General features: G+C 43.9%; 1 protein-coding gene across 4 annotated transcripts in view; it reads right to left on the bottom strand.

The window, feature by feature from the left end:
• Nucleotides 1–18,789, bottom strand: part of LARP4B (La ribonucleoprotein 4B) — a 77,214-nt gene that overhangs the window by 32,752 nt on the left and 25,673 nt on the right. Inside the window, exons 1-4 of one of the 4 annotated variants that reach the window (XM_043478902.1) lie at nucleotides 9,606–12,174; nucleotides 8,823–9,062; nucleotides 4,333–4,471; nucleotides 3,965–4,105 (exon numbers count right to left, since the gene is read on the bottom strand). In XM_043478902.1, the coding sequence (XP_043334837.1) occupies nucleotides 3,965–4,105; nucleotides 4,333–4,471; nucleotides 8,823–9,062; nucleotides 9,606–11,765 (2,680 nt within the window). In that variant the 5' untranslated portion in view covers nucleotides 11,766–12,174. Of the gene's footprint in view, nucleotides 1–3,964; nucleotides 4,106–4,332; nucleotides 4,472–8,822; nucleotides 12,198–18,789 lie in introns of those variants that run through there. The other 3 variants (XM_043478901.1, XM_043478900.1, XM_043478903.1) reach the window with 3 other exon arrangements.

Here is an 18,789-nt window from a genome sequence, read left to right as displayed (position 1 = left end):
CCACAACCAAGAGCAGCTCCCACTCGCCCCAACTAGAGAAAGCCCGCGCACAGCGATGAATAGCTGGTGCAGCCAAAAATAAATTTTAAATTAAAAAAAAAAAATACAACTTAAAGAGTAGAAAACATTTGTGACCCTGGATTAAAAGATTTTGTAGGAACAACACTAAAAGCAAGGTCCGTAACTCAACAATATAAAAGGTTTTAAACTTTTGCTTTTCAAAAGATACTATTAGGAGAACAAAAAGACAAGCTACAAACTGGAAGGATGTATTTGCAAGTTACATATTGATAAAGACTTCTGTCCAAGGAACTCTCAACTCAATAAATCAATCCAATTAAGAAAATGGGCAAAAGACTTGAACAGACCCTTCACTGAAGAAACATACACACTTGAAAAGATGTTTGACACCATTAGTCACTAAGGAAATGTGAAGTAAATCCACAGGAAGATTCTACTACCAAACTTGGAATGGTTAACATTAAAAAGACTGATGGTATCAAGTGCCAGCAATGGTGTGGAGCAGCAGGAGCTGTGACCACTGCAAGTGGGGATGCAAGGGGACAGCTATGGAACACAGCTCTGTCATTTCTTTCTTTCTTTTTTTTATTTATTTTTATTAGTTGAAGGCTAATTACTTTACAGCTCTATCATTTCTTAAAAAGATAAACCAATGCCGAGCGAATGAGCCATCTACTCCATTCCTGGGTATTTATCCAAAAGGAATGAAAACATATGTACACACAAAGCCTTGTTTATAAATGTCTATTGTAGCCTTATTTGTAACAGCCCCAACTGAAAACAATCCATATATTCATCAACAGGTTAATAAAAAAACAAACTATGATAGATAATGGAATGGAACAGTACGGGGTCCAAAAAGTAAAGGCTCCAAAATGTTATCACTTGAATGAATCTCAAAACAAGTAAAAAAGCCTCACAAAAAGAGCGCATACTGTAAAACTCTCTTTACATACAATTCCAGACTAAAGTGCAGTGACAGAAAGCAGATGAGTGCTTGGCTGGGGCAGGGTGTGGGCAGGGGGAAGGGCACAGGCAGTCTCCATGGTAGCGGGCACGACCCTGACATGACGGGAGATGGTTTCTCAGCTGTCTACCCAGCAAGTTCAACTGGAAGAATCAGCCAGCCAGTTCTAGAATGATCTGAATACTGCTTCAAGCTAAGGAAAATAAAGCTTACAGAAAGCAAGGATATTCCAAACATGATGTTTACGGTACACCAGTGGTACCTCATTAGTGCTCTACACCCCTGAAGGTGGCAGGTGTGAAATGGCCCTCCAGGAGCTCGAGGGCAGCACTGTGGGGCCAGAGAGGCCCCTGCAAGTCTGAAACCGTGAATGGAAAATGAGACCACTCTACACTGCAACACTTGTCTTCTTTAGCCACATCTGTCTATCTGCTCAGGAACAGACACGGAGTAGGTAGAGAATTACATTTAAACAAGTCAGAGGCATCTGCTAAACAACTATGAAGGAAGTTAGATGCAAGGAAGTAGCTGAAATGATGGTCTATGTAATCCAGGCAGAGTGAGGAGGGCAGTGAGGGGCCAGGCACATGGTCACAAAGGTCAGCAGCAAATGTGCAGACAAGGTCTTTCTGGGTTCCCTTCTAGGGGAAAATAAATATTTAACGTCAAACACTTACACAGTAATTAATTAAGAACCTTTCATACGTAACCCTACAGCTGGTGGTAAGAAAGGGAGGGCAGGCTTTCTCAGCCATGCAACCTTCTCTAGACAGTGACATGGGGGTCTGAACATGGTCCTTGTGCAGCCGCTCTTGCACTCACACTTGCCCATCTGACCATCAATAACAAGCGTGCAACCTATTCCTCAGGTCTGCTGGGGTCTTAAAACTGTCTGGTCTTTTAGATTAAGGCAGAAATAAAATCGGAGGTGAACAACTGCTGTCCCATTACTTACAGGAATTCCTATGCTGGCCCACACCCTGGACCCCAAAAGAGAACTCCCTTCTTTTTCTTCTGAAACGCTTTAAATACCCCTTTCACAAAGAACCACCTCCTCCTGAGTTTGACTCAATTTTAACATGAACGTTTCCTGTCTGCACTTCTCCCGGCGCTTCACCTTCTCGTCAGTCTCGTCTTCTCCTACTCAAATCTGACCTGCCTTTCAGGAACTGCTTGGGTCTTACATTTCCCTGAGGCCTTCAGACCAGCACCGCTCACCTAGGTATCAGCACAAGAGTCAGCTTACAGAAGAATCAAAGGAACCTGAGAAAGGTACATTGTTTAGGGACAGGTTTAACAGGCAGAACTTCTAAAGCACATCAATGTCTAAATAGGGTGACAGTAGCCACTGATAGTACCTTTGCGCACAGAGGAGTGGACAGGAAACTGCCTGAAGCTCTGACGGTTAGCTGGGACCACCAGCTCACTCCAGCCCCTCGTGCTCTGGCCTACTCTCCACTAATGTGGAGAAGCCATTGCAGTGGGGGAAGTGGGTGGGGTGCACATATTTAGAGGGAATGGAACCGGCTTGAACCCAACCCTCAAGGCTTCTGCTTCAGCACTGATGACAGAGGAGTATGCTTCAAATGAAAGGGAGAAAAAAACTAATGAAATAGAGATAAATAGCAGATTAAAAAAATCGAAGTATTGTTAATAAAAATGCTAACTGAAGCTGGGAAAGGAATACATGAACACAGTGAGAACTTTAACAAGAAACTAGGAAATAATTTTTAAAAAAGAACCAGTCAGAGCTGAAGAATACAATAACGGAAATGAAAAACAGTGTAAGGACTGAAAGCAGATCAGGTAACACAGAAGAACTCACAAGTGATCGGGAAGATAGAATAACGGAAACCACCCAACAAGAATAGCAAAGAACCACTTCAGCTATTTTTTAAAATGAGGATAGTTTAAGGGGCCTCTGGGACAACATCAAGTATACTAAAATCACATTACAGAGGTTCCAGAAAAAGGAGAGACAGAGAAGAGGGTAAAATATGCATCTGATGAAATTATGGCTGGAAACTTCCCAAAGCTGATGAAGGAAACAGATATCCAAGAACAGGAAGCATGGAGGGTCCCATTCCAAACAAGATGGAACTCAGAGACCCACACCAAGACATGTCATAATTAAAATGGCAAAAGTTACAGATAAAGAGGATTCTAAAGGAAGCAAGAGAAAAACAGGGAGTTATAATCAAGGGAACCCCCATAAGGCCATCAACTGATTTTTCAGCAGAAACTCTGCAGGCCAGAAGGGAGTGGCAGGATACATATCAAGGGCTGAAAGGTAAAAACTTGCAACCTCCATTACTTTACCCAGCAAGACAATCATTTGGAATTGAAGAAAAGATTAAAGCGCTTCTCAGACATGAAGAAACTGAAAGAATTCATCAGTACCAAACCTGCGCTGAAGAAATGTTGAAGTGTCTTCTAGAAGTGGAAAAGAAGAACCTATAGGAAAGGGAAATCCCACTAGGAAAGGAAGACACAGCAAGGACTGAAGATTATTTATGTAAGTCAGTATACAGATTAAAATACAAACTGTAGAAGCAACTATAACTACAAGTCATATACAGATTAAAATATAAATCTGTAGAAGCAACTACAACTATATACAATTAAGGGAGAGATAAGAATATGCAAAATGACATAAAAAAACAAGATGTGGGGGAAGGAAGTAAAAACGTAGATCTTTTAGAATGTGTCTGAACTTACATGACTATCAGTTATTTCTATTAACAAGTAGATAAAGTTACAGGTCAACATATATGAGGAACACTGTAACCACAAATCTAAAAACCTACAATAGCTACACAGAAGCTAGAGAGAAAAGAACACAAGCATGCCACCAAAGAAATCATCAAACCACAAGGGAAGAAACAAAAAAGAGGAAGAAATGAACAAAGAACTAAAAGTGCAACATAAAGAAGCCCATACTCTATATATGAAAATGAAATCATAAAACAGCTTTACCTGTCTCACTGCTTTCAGGCGGTGACTCATACTCTGAGTGGTCCAGACCCAAAGTGCTCATGGCTGTCTGGTCTGACTCCTGTAGATCTGACAGCGCAACATTTTCATGACTTTTGTCACCATCACCGTTGGTGTCCAATCCTGTAATTAAGAATTTCACCCCAAGAAGAAGGGTTAGAAGAACAGCTTTTTCTTAAAACAAAGATTTACACCTGCAGTTACTAACCTTTTCAACTTAACTGTGAGGGACCTCAGGGTTCGTAAATACTGTCACCAACCATGACACAGATCTTAAATACTTTCCCAAAGGTGAACTCAAAGGAAACAAGGCTGCAGCCCAGAGCAGAGGCCCAGCCCCGCCCACTCACCGAGGTGGCCACGGCCAGGCGGCGCCTCCCAGACTGTGCTCACGCCGCCGTCTGCAGCTCCACGCGGTTCCAGCTGTAACAGTGGAGTGCCCCATACTTTTGCATTAGGGTTTAGCTCCGAAACCTTGGCTGTTGGTACCTAAGAAAAAACGTGATCTGTTTATTCGTATCCAAATTCCAATCACTGCAATTTTACTTACTAATTTAGAGTTAAAACACATCCATGCTAGAGAATTTATGTGAAAAAGGTTGAACCTATTTACACATACTTTTAGGGAGAAATCAGATGCAAAAGTGATCGAAGTTGATGCACTCAGAACTACACTCACCAGCAGATGTTCTTTTCTTAACAAGTGAACGGCTCTCAAGAAATGGGAATGAGAGTCTTGCCTTCATGGGGTATCTGATCAACTTTTTTCAACTGGTGACTCAGTTATTTCTCTGGTCCAGACTACCCAACACAACTCACAGATTTGCAAATCTGAGAACTGATGGATAAAACTCTAAAATAAATCTTGAACACTGCTAAAGGCTAAAGGCTGCAGAAAATGAAAGAGTCATGGTGGAGAGGCGCCAGATGCGGACAGCCTGTGACTGTGCCCATTTCCAGTCACATGGCCCTCAGGCTGTTCCAAACACACTGGCCCTCGACTCTCTGGGCTCAGAGAGTGTCAGAACGCTCCCAGATGTCTGCTCAACTGGCTCACACCTTTGCGTCCCTTGGGGACTGCTGAGGTCTTTCCTGGCACACCTCACTAAACCCACCACCACCCTTGAATTTTCTCTCTCCTGCTTACAAACCCTGAAGAGTCCCCCAAATCTTATGTCCTGGGGCAGCCACCCCAATTTCTAATCAAGCCTGGCCACGACCTGCATTCTCCAGGGACTGCATGTCACGACTCCACCAAGCAGGGCCAGGGCTGCAAAAGGGGAACAGGCCCTGTCCCAGGAGCCCAGGGAGCAGTTCCACACTGGGAGCAGCCTCTTGGCACCACCCAGAGAGGCCGTCTCTAAGGCCAGTGCACCGTGATGAGCCAAGTAGGAAACAATGTATGGGTTAACAACCTTTTTTAAAAAAAAAAACACATAATAAATTCACTCTAGCTGGGGTGGTTAACACTTGTAGTGAAAAAACTATTTGTGAAACTAAGGTAGAGGGCTGATGTGGATAGTTATAGAGTATCCTCTGTCCACACCTCGAGGCATGGACAATAAACATCACGCCCAGAACCAGGCACCTACATGAGGGTTGATCTGGAGTCCTTCTAAATTTTAAGTACCAGACAGGGCAAAGAAGAGGGTACCCCTTCTCCTTCAAGAATGTTTCCCTCAAGAAGCACTGAGTTGTCAAGCTCCCTTCTTATGTGACATCTGAACTTCCAGCTTATTGCTGGACTCTGCTCCTGCACGTCCATCTGTGTCTTCAACACACACACTTCTGACGTCCTCAGTGAGTGCCGGGCACAGCACGAGGTGGTCCGAGAACAAGGCAGACAGGACTGCACCGAGCACAGTAACAGACGACCCCCAACCTCATGGGCACCACTGCCCTCCTCAGCAGGTACACCTTTTCTCTCTTTTTTTTCAAATTCACGCCTTTATTCTTTCCTATACTAATACTCTCATAACCCACCTCTTCTGGTTACACCCAGTCTCGTTCTCCCAACGTGACACGCATCAAGTTTTCTACCCACGGAACAGACTCCTGACCTCATTGACACGCTATACATCCTCTAAATTCCTAACTCCAACCTGCAATTTGCACAAGGTCTTCCTTGTTTTTAGCACCACCTGCAGTTGGCTATACTGCATCACCAACACACATTTTACAGCACACACACACACACACACACACACACACAGAGTCCTGGAAGCACAATGCCCACAAACAGCATCCTGTACTGCATCACCAACACACATTTTACAGCACACACACACACACACACACACACACACACACACAGAGTCCTGGAAGCACAATGCCCACAAACAGCATCCTGTACTGCATCACCAACACACATTTTACAGCACACACACACACACACACACACACACAGAGTCCTGGAAGCACAATGCCCACAAACAGCATCCTGAGAGCCACGCAGGCCTCGGGCTCCTCCCCCTCTGCTCGCCCACAAGGCATGTCCTGTCCTCCCCATAGGCTCCCGGGTGTCCACCCTGGGCACACTCTAAGGCACACACACTCTGGGCACACTGACACCTGCAGTCCTGAACCCAGCAGGGAGTTGCCCAAGAAACATGTGGAAGGAACAAATGCTTCATGATGTAATAACATAAAATTCTACTTTCTACTATTTGACAACTTGTGCAAGGTTTTATGACACAGCTGACTGGAACACTACCCATGCACAACTGACTACAGTAGGAAACACTCAAATCCAAATCAGGCATCAGGGGCATCACACAATCTCCAGCAGTCAGTCAGCATTCGAGGGATATTCTGAGGTATGACGGGGATGCAAGAACGGAGATGTGACAGCCAGCTGGGTGCCAGGTGCACCCCACACACATACCTGAGTTGAGTCATGACAGCCCCATGACACAAGTATGGAAACCAAGGCAGAGGAAGGTTAACTAACTCACTCACAAAAATGATCCTAATTAGAAAACTGTGTTCTAATATCAAGAAAACAAAACATTTATCAAGAGCTCATTAACTTCTTGTAACTCACATGAGAAACAACTTGTACTAAACACATTTCTTCAAAATGCAGCTATTTTCCTGCAGTCACAGGGACCTCCAACTGATTATCAACAACTCAAGTTTCATCTGTGTGGCTTCCTAAGTCTTATTTTTCCCCTGAAAAATCATGGCCAAGCAATAGTTGGTAGAACTAGCAGTGAGCTGACCTTAATGGCCACATTCTGAAGCCATTCTACACAAATGACCCACGTTACTCTTTGAAGAGTGCAGTATCCCCAAATTTTGACACTCAAAGAAACACTACCCTCACTGCTATGCTCCATTAACAAAAATAAATAACCTACCAACTCACAGACTTACATCTTTTGGCCAGGAAATAAAACCATCCCACTAACAAGTTAGTGATTGGGAACCAGAACACTGAGTATCAGAGGAGGGGGAGGCAGATGGAGAATGTAAGACAGGTGAGATATGGAAGGGAAAGAAGTGTCTGTTTTCTAAAGTTTAAGTGAGCCTGGACTAGTCCTGGATTGGCACTAAGTTTAGCAACTCAGAGCATTTCAAAGGCTTCACAATCATCATGACATCTATAACTCTGGCTTGTAAAACAGCGTAATAGCGGCTACCTATAGCTTAATGAGATGTCTGCACAGGCACTTTGAGGACCAGAGTTTTGAACAAAAAGCAGTACCAGTAAGTGTAGTGTGTCAGGTGAGCACACTGCCAGGCACAAGGCGCAGCTGACAGCTAACTCAGCAGCGCACACGCACCTCACCCTCCTGTGCAAGAGCAGGAGCTGTGTGTGCTCCACCTGAGGGACAGGTGTGGACAGCTGGGGCCAGCTGTGGGCCGCATCCACTGAGGGAAGCAGTTAAGTGGTGCTCGCCTCCAGAACTACTGCAGGAGTAAAATTGATTAACCAGAACATAACTGTTTTGAGAAAAACTTCCAAATCTGAGCATGGAATGGAAAGAACGGAGGTTAGTGGATAAATTATAAAATTTAATTTCTACTTGCTTGTTTCCATATAATAGCCATAATATTTCAGCCACATCTATCTGTTCACTATTACTATTTCTCTTGCCTAATACAACAAAAACCACTAAAAATAAACTGATTGAATGAACGTGATTTTGCTACTACAAGTATACATGTCCAAAGGACTGCATCAAGAACAAGACCAACTTGCTATTTCTTGAATGTTTGCATTTATTACAGAAATTCTAGGAAGATGCTCAAACGACCCGCTCAGTGCAGGATCACATGGTTTGGTTCTCCCAAACCAGTGGGGCCTGAGCGGTAAGGTTCCCAGAGCCCTGCAGGTGCTTCTGATGAGAAGAGAGAACCGACATCCTGGAGCCAGTTAAAAGCGCCAAGTGTACCTCCCTGGACGGCTGCCATGCAAAAGCAGTAGAAAGCAGAGATTTCAACTCCTCTGTGTTCTCCAAGTGTAACCTTCTGCAGTGATTTTAAACACCCAATGGGCCAAATGTTTGTTCCACTCCATAGGGAGCCAGTGGCGAGGACAGGATGGATGAAGACAGGGTCGGGTAGCCTCCACAAACAGCCATGCCTGATGACCTGTACCATAGGCATTAGTGCTCCAAGTCCACATGTAGATTCTAGCTTCAATATACTAAGAGGGAACCGAATTCACACTCTGCAGTTTGGAAATGCTTAAACTGATGCTATATTACTAATTTCGTTTTATAACAACATTGAAACAACTAACAATTGTTTAGAATAAATCTTTGTTAATTTCAAGTTAAAAAGCAAAATGAAAGATTAGCACATCACATCAATAAAAACTGATACGTATACTTACTAAGTGTGCACCTGTCTCTTGCCATCCCCAAATGACTGTATCTTCTGCCACTGGTAGCTGAAAAGGAGGCTTTTCCATCCAAAACAAAGACATCTCCAGGTCCTGGGGCTTACAGTGCAGGTCCTCACTAAAGATCTGCTCATCTTCTAAGGTATCCTTCTTGACTGTATCAGTCCATGGACAGCCCGCTTGATATCTGCAACCATCTGCCGGTCCCTCAGAAAACATCTGACTTGCCAGCTCCGCCATCGGGTAGCAGGAAAGTGCACTCAGAAACTGGGGGTGCTGCTGCCCTGGGGGGCTCCGCAAATCCCCCTCAGACAGCTCTTCAGACACAAGCGACAGAGCAGGGTACTCACAATCTGGGACGGCCACCTCCCCGCAGTCACCTGGGACGACAGGAATCCCCTGCGGCCCATCCACTTGGGCAGGGTAAACACCAGCCACGCAGGAGCACCCTGCACGATAAACCCCTAACTCCACTCTTTCAGAGACCACCAAGCCCATGTCCCCTTGTAATGCAGGTCCCTGCACCGTAGGCCTGGCACCCCTCTGGCTGAAAGGGCATGCGTGTGCACTTGTTTCACACAGGCCTGCGTGGCTGGCAGTGCCGGAACCGCCACTGCCTTCCTGCAGAAGCAGCGCCTCCTCCTCTTCTCCACCCATCAGCTCTGGTTCTCTCAGCCCTGATGCTCGCCCACCAGAGGCCTCAGGAGCATCTCTGGCTGACTGGGAGAGAACCTGCTTTGGCAGAGGGCTGCCACCATTGTACATAGGGCTCACCTGCACGCCTTCCAAGTCCTGCACGCCTGGGGCTGAACTCTGGCTTACAGGTGGTGTAAGGCCGAGCTCCTCACGACTGCCGTCATTCACTAGGCAGGCCTCATCGTTCCTTTCTGGGTGAGCTGTCTCAAAGTCAGGATTCTTTGCTCCACCAGAACTGACACGAACAAGCACACCCTGACTGGGCACTACTGTGCTTGTCTGTGCATTTGCTTCCCAGTCAAAGGCTGTTTGGGGGTCTACCTGGACCCTCTCTGTGGCAGCTGTCCTGGTGTCCCTGTGACTGGCTCTTGGGGGTTCCTGCTCAGCACTCTCTGGCCTGTGAAGGTCCTTCCCTGAGCTCTTCACACACAACTCACCCTCTGTTTCACTCTCCTCTTCGGCGCAGGTGAAAACACCTGCAGAGCAAACGAGGTCACTTGTGGGCCACCTGGAGCTGAGGAGGGACCTGCTGTATGGAGGTGCTCCCTGCGAGTCTTGGGACATCCCTGGCCCAGCTGCTGCCCGCACTGCACACACCACGTTGCGGCCCTGGGCCCAGGCCTTGCTGGCCCTGGTGTTCACACTCAGGTCCACCTGGGCAGCCGCTCTCCACTGAGAAGCCCTCTTACCACAAGCCTCATCTTCCAAAATGCTAGCGTCACCCTCATCCTGGTAAGATGGACGATTCCGAGACAGCAAAGACAAGCCAGCCTTGTCTGCATGCGGGCCGCGTCCAGTTTCCACACTGCGGTCTCCCAGGCGCTGCTCCTCAAGCACCAAGGGCCCTGGGCTGTCACCTTTGTGAGGGGCTAAGTCTTGGAAACTCGCATGAGTGGGCAGACATCTAAAGGTCCCTGAAGTGATACATCTTCCTGAACTTAAACTGATTCTATCTCGACTTATGGAAAGGATTCTGCAGTTTGATCTGCTAACTTCTAAACTGGAACAATCGCTGTCTTTCAGTGGTTTTGCAGAGTTACTTGCTCCTTCCCTTTCAGAGTTTAAACTCTGATCTGCATGAGCTGTTAGGGTCCCACAATCACCATCTCTCTCAACATGTGAAGCGCCACTGATTACAGTACTCTGTGAATCAGTCACCAGTCCCCCAGGCTGTGAACTGCCAGGCGATCTCCCTTCAGGGATGGTGCGTGCACTCACTAGGCAGTCAGCGTCTGTGTGGATGTTTAAGGTGGGGAGTGTGCCCACATTACGGAATGTGCTCCTTTCTGTGTCAGCTTCAGGGAAGCTGGCGAAGGTCTGTGCCAGCAAGGCACCAACGTCTGTGGCACAGGGTGGGTCACTGTCACTCACCAGGGCAGAGCGAGGTTGAGCTTTCTCACTGAGAGCCCACTCTCTCCCCCTTGGGAGTGGCCTGCCCTGCAGGGGCAATTTTGCCCCAGGGGCCTTCGACCCCCCAGGCCCATGGCCAGTGCTGTCTGGAGGCTGGGCCCCTCTGTGGGCCCCCTCAGAGGTGACAGCTGGACAGCTCTGGGGAGCTGCAGCTGTCTCAGACGCACGAGCACACAGCTCATCTCCACCTTCTGGGCCGTGAGGATCAACAGCACAAATACTGTAAAACCTGCTCTCTTGGGAATTCCTACACAGTTTGCGGTCACCATAAACAAGACCTCCGCCTGCCCTCTCCTCACCACTCAGATCTGAGGAGTCAGCAGCACTACCAATATGAACAGTGACCAGCACCTTGTTCCCCACCTCTGAGCTTTCCCAGGTGGCTGGGCAGTGGCAGGGAGGGTAGTGGCCAAGGCCCTGGTCAGGGGGCGCCGGGGCTGGAGAACAGGGCCCCTCACCAGCAGGGAGGCCCCCACACGGAGGGCCCCGGGCACCTTCACCACTGTGCCCCACAGCGGTGACGTCAGCGTTCCCGTCAGCCTCACCTACGTGTCCAGACCCAGTAAAGAGCCCGGACGTGGGAGAGGAGTCCAGCAGCTGCCCAGGCGCTGGGCCCTCTCTGCGTGCCAGCCTTGCCAAAACCCCAGCCCACACGCTGGCCCTGAGTCCACTGCCGGGAAGCTCCTCATCTCCAAAGGCACTGAATAATGAAGATAAAGTTTTACTTATCTTGCTCTCCGGTTCCTTCTCCTCCACTGATTTTTGTAACAGGCCAGTTTTTTCATTGTCATTGTCACTACTTAATTCTTTGCGGAAGCAACAACCCATGTTCAAAAGTTCAAAAACTCACATAACAATGCCTGTTGCTTTCTGAGCCTCCACAAGTGCATCTCCCACTAACTTTCTATGGTTTCTGACGAGAAGCTGACACCCAGATCCCAAAAATAACCCTCGCACAGCAGTCACATGTCCCTGCCACTCAAGTCCCAAATCCGAATCACAGCAGACCTGCCCAGTGGCCATCTCCTCATGCCCGACAGTCCAAAGAGCACCCAGAGTCCAAACACACACATAACACAGGAGATCTTTCTGGTATTTTTCTTATTCTCATAAATCCAATAGGAAACTAACTAACATTATTATCCTAGCCAGAAGCAGTCACTACAGAGTTTGGCTTTTTCTACTCTGTTCCAGCATTCTCTGAATTGCATCTCACAGAATGGTGGCAACCAAAAGAGTTAACATATATATTCTCCCCAAAGGGAAACAACAGTAAAAATGTGTTCTTTAAAATTCTTAGGTTCTTATAGTTGCATGTATTCAGTAATGATCATGCTAGGCACAAAACTGGAATGGTGTCCATTAAGAGATGTATATTGAAGGGTTCCTGGTGAATAGCATATGCTGTCTGGGGTTTGCGTTAAAACACACCTGGCCTGAAAATAAAGTAGTAAATACATACAGACATAACACTTTCAAAAACCATGTGTGCAGAGGGGAGGAAAAAAAAAAAGCAAAATACAAGGGTGGGAACTGTTCAAATCAAAATGGGCACACTGAGGTTTGTTTTATGACTGTATTTCTGCAGATGTTCAAAAGTTTTGGTAAAAAAAAAAACAGAAAGAGCAAGAGAAAAAGAGAAAGAAAATCTACATCTGCAGCCCAGTCCAGGGACCCCTGAAGGCTCCCAAATGAAGCCCTTCTTCAAGCACGAGGAGTGCAGTTATCCTGCACCCCATGGCCCAGGGCCACCAGCACCACAATGGGTCTGAACTTACTTCAACATCCGTAAGCTTTGTTCTCTGTATAAGAGATACTTTTTCTTACTATGATTCAAGTATGACGTTTTGAAAACAAAATAATTCTGTTAATTCTTTTGTGATAGGGATTTTTCTATGTTAACCTACAAGTTACGGCTGGTGGACTTCTAACATTTTATAAAACACTGATAGTTTTTGATTAAAAAAAAAAGTTTAGGAATTCTACTTAAACATGATGATAGCAATTCAATCTGACTGTTCTACACTCTCCTCCCCCTGATTTCCAAATCTCATCATGCTTTGTAAGGCCACCCCTCTCAACTGTGCAGAACAACTCTTTTATACCCACATGCTGCCCACTCTTCAAGCCTCTGGGAAAGCATCCTAGCAGTAAATGCACCACTGACTCTCTCAAATTAGGGGATCTGCAGGCTCTCTCAAAGATGCAAACACAAACGTAGGTTTAAGAGTGCATTGTTGCTAGGCAACAACACTTAAACTGACTTAGTAAAAGTCGCTCAGTGGTGTCCGACTCTGCAACTCCATGGACTGTAGCCTGCCAGGCTCCTCTGTCCATGCAAGAACAGTGGCTGTTCCCTTCTCCAGGGGATCTTCCCCATCTAGGAACCAAACTGGGGTCTCCTACACTGCAGGGGGATTCTTTACCAGCTGAGCTACCAGGTAAGCCCTAACCTTCAGAGAAAAGAATTGGATCTAGTACATCATAATTTCATTCATGCCCAGGGAAGGCTAGGTGACACCAAGGTGTACACAGAAATAAATCGATAAAAGCAGTAGGAAGTTGTTCACTTGGCATTCAGCAGTTCAGGTTGCAGAAAACTCAAAGAAATTCTTGGTAACGTACCATGAGCACTTGGTGAAGGAGCTTTCATTTTGGTGCCAGACTAAAAATGAATGCTACCAATTTGCATTATATAGGTTTCAGCAATCAAGTTTTATTTCTCTAAGAATTACATGCAATAAGAATTTATCAGTAGTTCTATGTTATTAAAAAGACAATTTAAATCAATGACAATCTTAAAAAAGTTCTCACTTAAAAGGTTATGAAAAATGTGGGGAAGGGGAGTAAGAAAATGTACATCTTTTAGAATGTGTTTGAGCTTACATGACGATCAGTATAAAGCAAGTAGATACAGTTATGGGTTAAATACTGGAAAACCAGGGTAACCACACATCAAAAAAATACAATGGATTCACAAAAACAAACAAACAAAAAAGGACTCAAGCATTATAATGAAGGCAAACCATTAACCACAAAAGGAAAAACAAAAAGAAACAAAGAAAAATACAAAATTAACTGCAAAACAAGGTTTAAGATGGCAATAAATACATACTAATCAATAATTACTTTAAATGTCAAGGGACTAAATGCTCTAATCAAAAGAGTGTCAGACTGGATAATAAAACAAGAGCCTAAAAAAAAATTTTTTTTTAATTTAAAAAAATTAATAAAAAAAAACCAAGAGCCTACAGTATGCTACCTATAGGAAAGCACTTCAGGGCAAAAGACACATACAAACTGGAAATGAGACAGAAAGACATTTCATGCACATGGAAATGACAAAAAAGTAGGGTTGGCAATAGTCATATCAGACAAAACAGACTTTAAAACAAAAACCACAAAGAATGACAAAGCAGGACACACATAAAAGCATCAACACAAGAGGTAGACATAATATTCATTAACATATATGCACCCAATACAGGAACCACTTAATACATAAAACAAACACTACAGACATAAATGGAAAAAAATGGATGGGAATATAGTAACAGTAGACTTCTAACATTCCACTGACAGAAATGGATAGATCTTTCAGACAGAAAATAAGAAGGCAACAAAGATCCTGAATGGCAAAACAGAACAATTAGATTTAATTGATATTTCCAGGATGTTACATCCAAAAAAAACCAGAATACACATTCTTTTTAAGAGCGCATAGAACACCCTCTAGGGCACAAAACAAGCCTCAGCAAACTGAATAGAACAGAAATTATTTCAAGCATCTTTCCTGACCACAAGAGCATAAAAGTAGAACATCAACCACTGAAAGAGAAAAGAGAAAAAAACAACTGCATAGAGACTAAACAACATGCTACTAAAAGACCACTGGGTCAACAATGAAATCAAAGAGGAAATTTTAGAATTACTTCGAAACAAATGACAATGAAGACGCAACCATACAAAAACTTGGAGATGCAGCAAAAGCAGTTCTAAGAGGGAAGTTCATAGTGATACAAAACTTCCACAAAAAAAAACAAGAAAAAAAATCTCAAATAAACAACCTAATCTATCACCTAAAGAATTAGAAAAGGAACAATAAACAGAACCAAAATTTGGATGATAGGAAGAAATAATAAAGATCAGAGAGGACACAGAAAATTAAGAAAAAGATCATAAAATCAAGAACTAGTTTTTTGAAAGGATAAACAAAAGTAACAAACCTCTGACCAGGCTGACCAAGAAGAAAAAAGAAATACAACTAAACAAAATAAGAAATGAAAGAGGAGAAGTAACAACCAACACCATGGAAATACAAAATACTGTTAAAGAAAATATTATGATGAATAGTTATATGTCAACAAAACAGACAACTTATAAGAAATGGACAAGTTTCTAGAAACACATAGCCCACTGAAAATAAGTGAAGAATTAGATAATTTGAACAGACAGATCACTAGATGTGAAATACAATCTGCAATTTAAAAATAACAGTAAACTCCATGCAAACAGGAGTCCAGGCCTGGATGACTACTCTGGGGAACACCACCTAACACACAAGAAAGAGCTGACACCTATGCTTCTCTAACTCTTCAAAATAACTGAAAAGAAAAGGACATTCTCAGTCATCCTAGAAAGCCATCATCACCTCTGAAGGACATAAAACTTTTAAGACAGGCAAAAAATTACAGAAGGAAAAAAGTATAGTATGAGAGTTGATTTTATTTTAATTGGCAACTCGGTTACTTTTAAATTGAATTTTTTATTTTAGACAACTCAGCTACCTAATCCACATAAACAACAATAGCTTTAATATTCTTTTCTATATCATTAGGTGAAGTTATTAAGTGAAAGTCACTCAGCCGTGTCTGACTCTTTGTGACCCCATGGACTAATATAACACAGTCGATGGAATTCTCCAGGCCAGAATACTGGAGTGGGTAGTCTTTCCCTTCTCCAGGGTATCTTCTAAACCCAGGAATTGAACTGGAGTCTCCTGCATTGCAGGCAGATCCTTTACCAGCTCAGTCACAGGGAATACAATAAAAAATCTCTTTGTGGATTCCAAATTTACATCTCAGGCCCTAACCTCTCTAATTAGGACCAACTGGCATCAGTGACGCACTTCACTGCTCACTTAAATTTTTAACAGGTGGATTTTCCCTCCACAAAGCTTTACTCCTCCAGTTTTTTCCATCTCAAAATAAAACCATCATCCACTAAATTGCTCAACTATCCCTGATCTATTTTTCCCTCACCCCAATCCCTACATCCAATCCATAAACTTGTGGCATTTATGGATTTCCAGAAAATTCAAAATCCATTCAAGTCTAAGCCACCATCATTTCTCACCTCACTTACCAGTTCTTTAACTTGGTTTCTTTGCTTCTGTTCTTGGTGGCAAAAATACACAGAAGAACCATACATAAAAGATCTTCATGTCCCAGATAACTACATAGGTGTGATCACCCACCTAAAGCCAGACATCCTGGAATGCGGGGTCAAATGGGCGTTAGTAAGCATCACTAATAACACAGCTAGTGGAGATGAGGGAATTCCAGTTGAAACTATTTCAAATCCTAAAAGATGATGCTGTTAATGTGCTGACCTCAATATGCCAGCAAATTTAGAAAACTCAGCAGTGGTCACAGGACTGGAAAAGGTCAGTTTTCATTCCAATCCCATAGAAAGGCAATGCCAAACTACTAATGTTCAAACTACTGCACAACTGCACTCATTTCACATACTAGCAAAGTAATGCTCAAAATTCTCCAAGCCAGGCTTCAACACCATGTGAACCATGAATTTCCAAATGTTCAAGCTGGATTTAGAAAAGGCAGAGGAACCAGAGATCAAATTGCCAACATCCGCTGGATCATCGAAAAAGCAAGAGAGTTCCAGAAAAACATCTATTTCTGCTTTATTGACCATGCCAAAGCATTTGACTGTGTGGATCACAACAAACTGGAAAATTCTGAAAGAGATGGGAATACCAGACCACCTGAACTGCCTCCTGAGAGAGCTCTATGCAGGTCAAGAAGCAAGTTAAAACTGGACATGGAACAACAGACTGGTTCCAAATAGGGAAAGGAGTACGTCAAAGCTGTATACTGTCACCGTGCTTATTTAACATATGCAAAGTACATCATGTGAAATGCTGGGCTGGATGATGCACAAGCTGGAATCATGATTGCTGGGAGACGTATCAATAACCTCAGATACGCAGATGACACCACCATTATGGCAGAAAGTGAAGAACTAAAGAGCCTCATAATGAAAGTGAAAGAGCAGAGTGAAAAAGCTGGCTTAAAGCTCAACATTCAGAAAACTAAGATCAAGGCATCTGGATCCATCACTTCATGGCAAATAGATGGGGAAATAATGGAAACAGTGACAGACTTTATTTTCTTGGGCTCCAAAATCACTGCAGATGGTGACTGCAGCCATGAAATTAAAAGACACTTGCTCCTTGGAAGAAAAGCTATGAACAACCTAGACAGCATATTAAAGAGCAGAGACATCCCTTTGGCAACAAAAGTCCGTCCAGTCAAAGCTATGGTTTTTCCCGTAGTCATGCACAGATGTGAGAGTTGGACTATAAAGAAAGCTGAGCGCAGAATTGATGCTTTTGAACTGTGGTGCTGGAGAAGACTCTTGAGAGTCCCTTGGACTGCAAGGAGATCCAACCAGTCAATCTTAAAGGAAATCAGTCCTGAATATACACTGGAAGGACTGATGCTGAAGCTGAAACTCCAATACTTTGGCCACCTGATGTGAAAAACTGACTGATTTGAAAAGACCCTGATGCTGGGAAAGACTGAAGGCAGGAGAAGGGAATGACAGAGGATGAGATGGTTGGATGGCATCACCAACTCGATGGACAAGAGTTTGAGCAAGCTCCGGGAGTTGCTGACAGACAGGGAAGCCTGGTGTGCTGCAGTCTACCGGATCACAAAGAGTCGAGCACAACTGAGTGATTGAACTGAACTGATTCTTGGCTCACTACAATGTATTCTATTAATACAATGACGTCAAAGTAATCTTTTTATTAGTCATGCTATTCCCCACCTAAAATCCTCTAGCTCTCTCCCAAATTAATTTCAACCACTCAGAGAGAACGCAAAGCTATTCCCAAAGGCTGACAAGAGACAGGTTTTGCTTCTGATATTACTTTCTTTTTTTTTTTTTTTTTTTGATATTACTTTCTACTTGTTTCTCTTTCTAAAGGAAATAACACATGCCAAAAAGGATGTATCTCTTCTTGAGTAGGCTCTGAAGCCAGGCTGCCCAGGTTCAAATCCTGGACAGATGAGCAATCTTAGGGAAACTGCTAAAGCCTCTTTGCTCTCAGTTTCCTCCAGTTAAGATCACTTTTTACACTCACTGATTGGCTAGACTTGCAAATAGTTACAACTCAATAAGGGTATTATATGGGGGAGGAGATTAGCAGGGAGCTGTATAACAAACAATTGGCAGCACCATGGCCTAAATGCAAATCTGCTTGTGAATTATTCAGACATTTACCTGGGTGTTACTAAGGCCATTCTCCTCTTACTTACACTGCATCCAACTCGAGCGGAAAGACTAAACCTTAAACAAGACTGAGTCCGCTAAGCACAGACACTCTGCAATTGCACAGCTGCAGACTATGAAGGGTCAGTACTCAGAGCCACCACACCAACTCAGCTGTCCATATATAGGTGTGCCATTATAATGCCGGTTAGAAAAATGTTCAAAGCAATGCCATTTATGATAGGAAAAAAAGAAACACGTTCAATGTACCCAAAAACTGAACAGCTAAAGAAATGATGGCAAATCAACATAAAGAAAATACCACAGGGCAAGTACA

This window comes from Cervus canadensis, chromosome 10 (assembly GCF_019320065.1).
Source record: "Cervus canadensis isolate Bull #8, Minnesota chromosome 10, ASM1932006v1, whole genome shotgun sequence".
In the NCBI taxonomy this organism is placed as follows: domain Eukaryota; kingdom Metazoa; phylum Chordata; class Mammalia; order Artiodactyla; family Cervidae; genus Cervus; species Cervus canadensis.
Note: the sequence above shows the minus strand (reverse complement) of the source record. Positions and strands in the feature narration are given on the sequence as shown.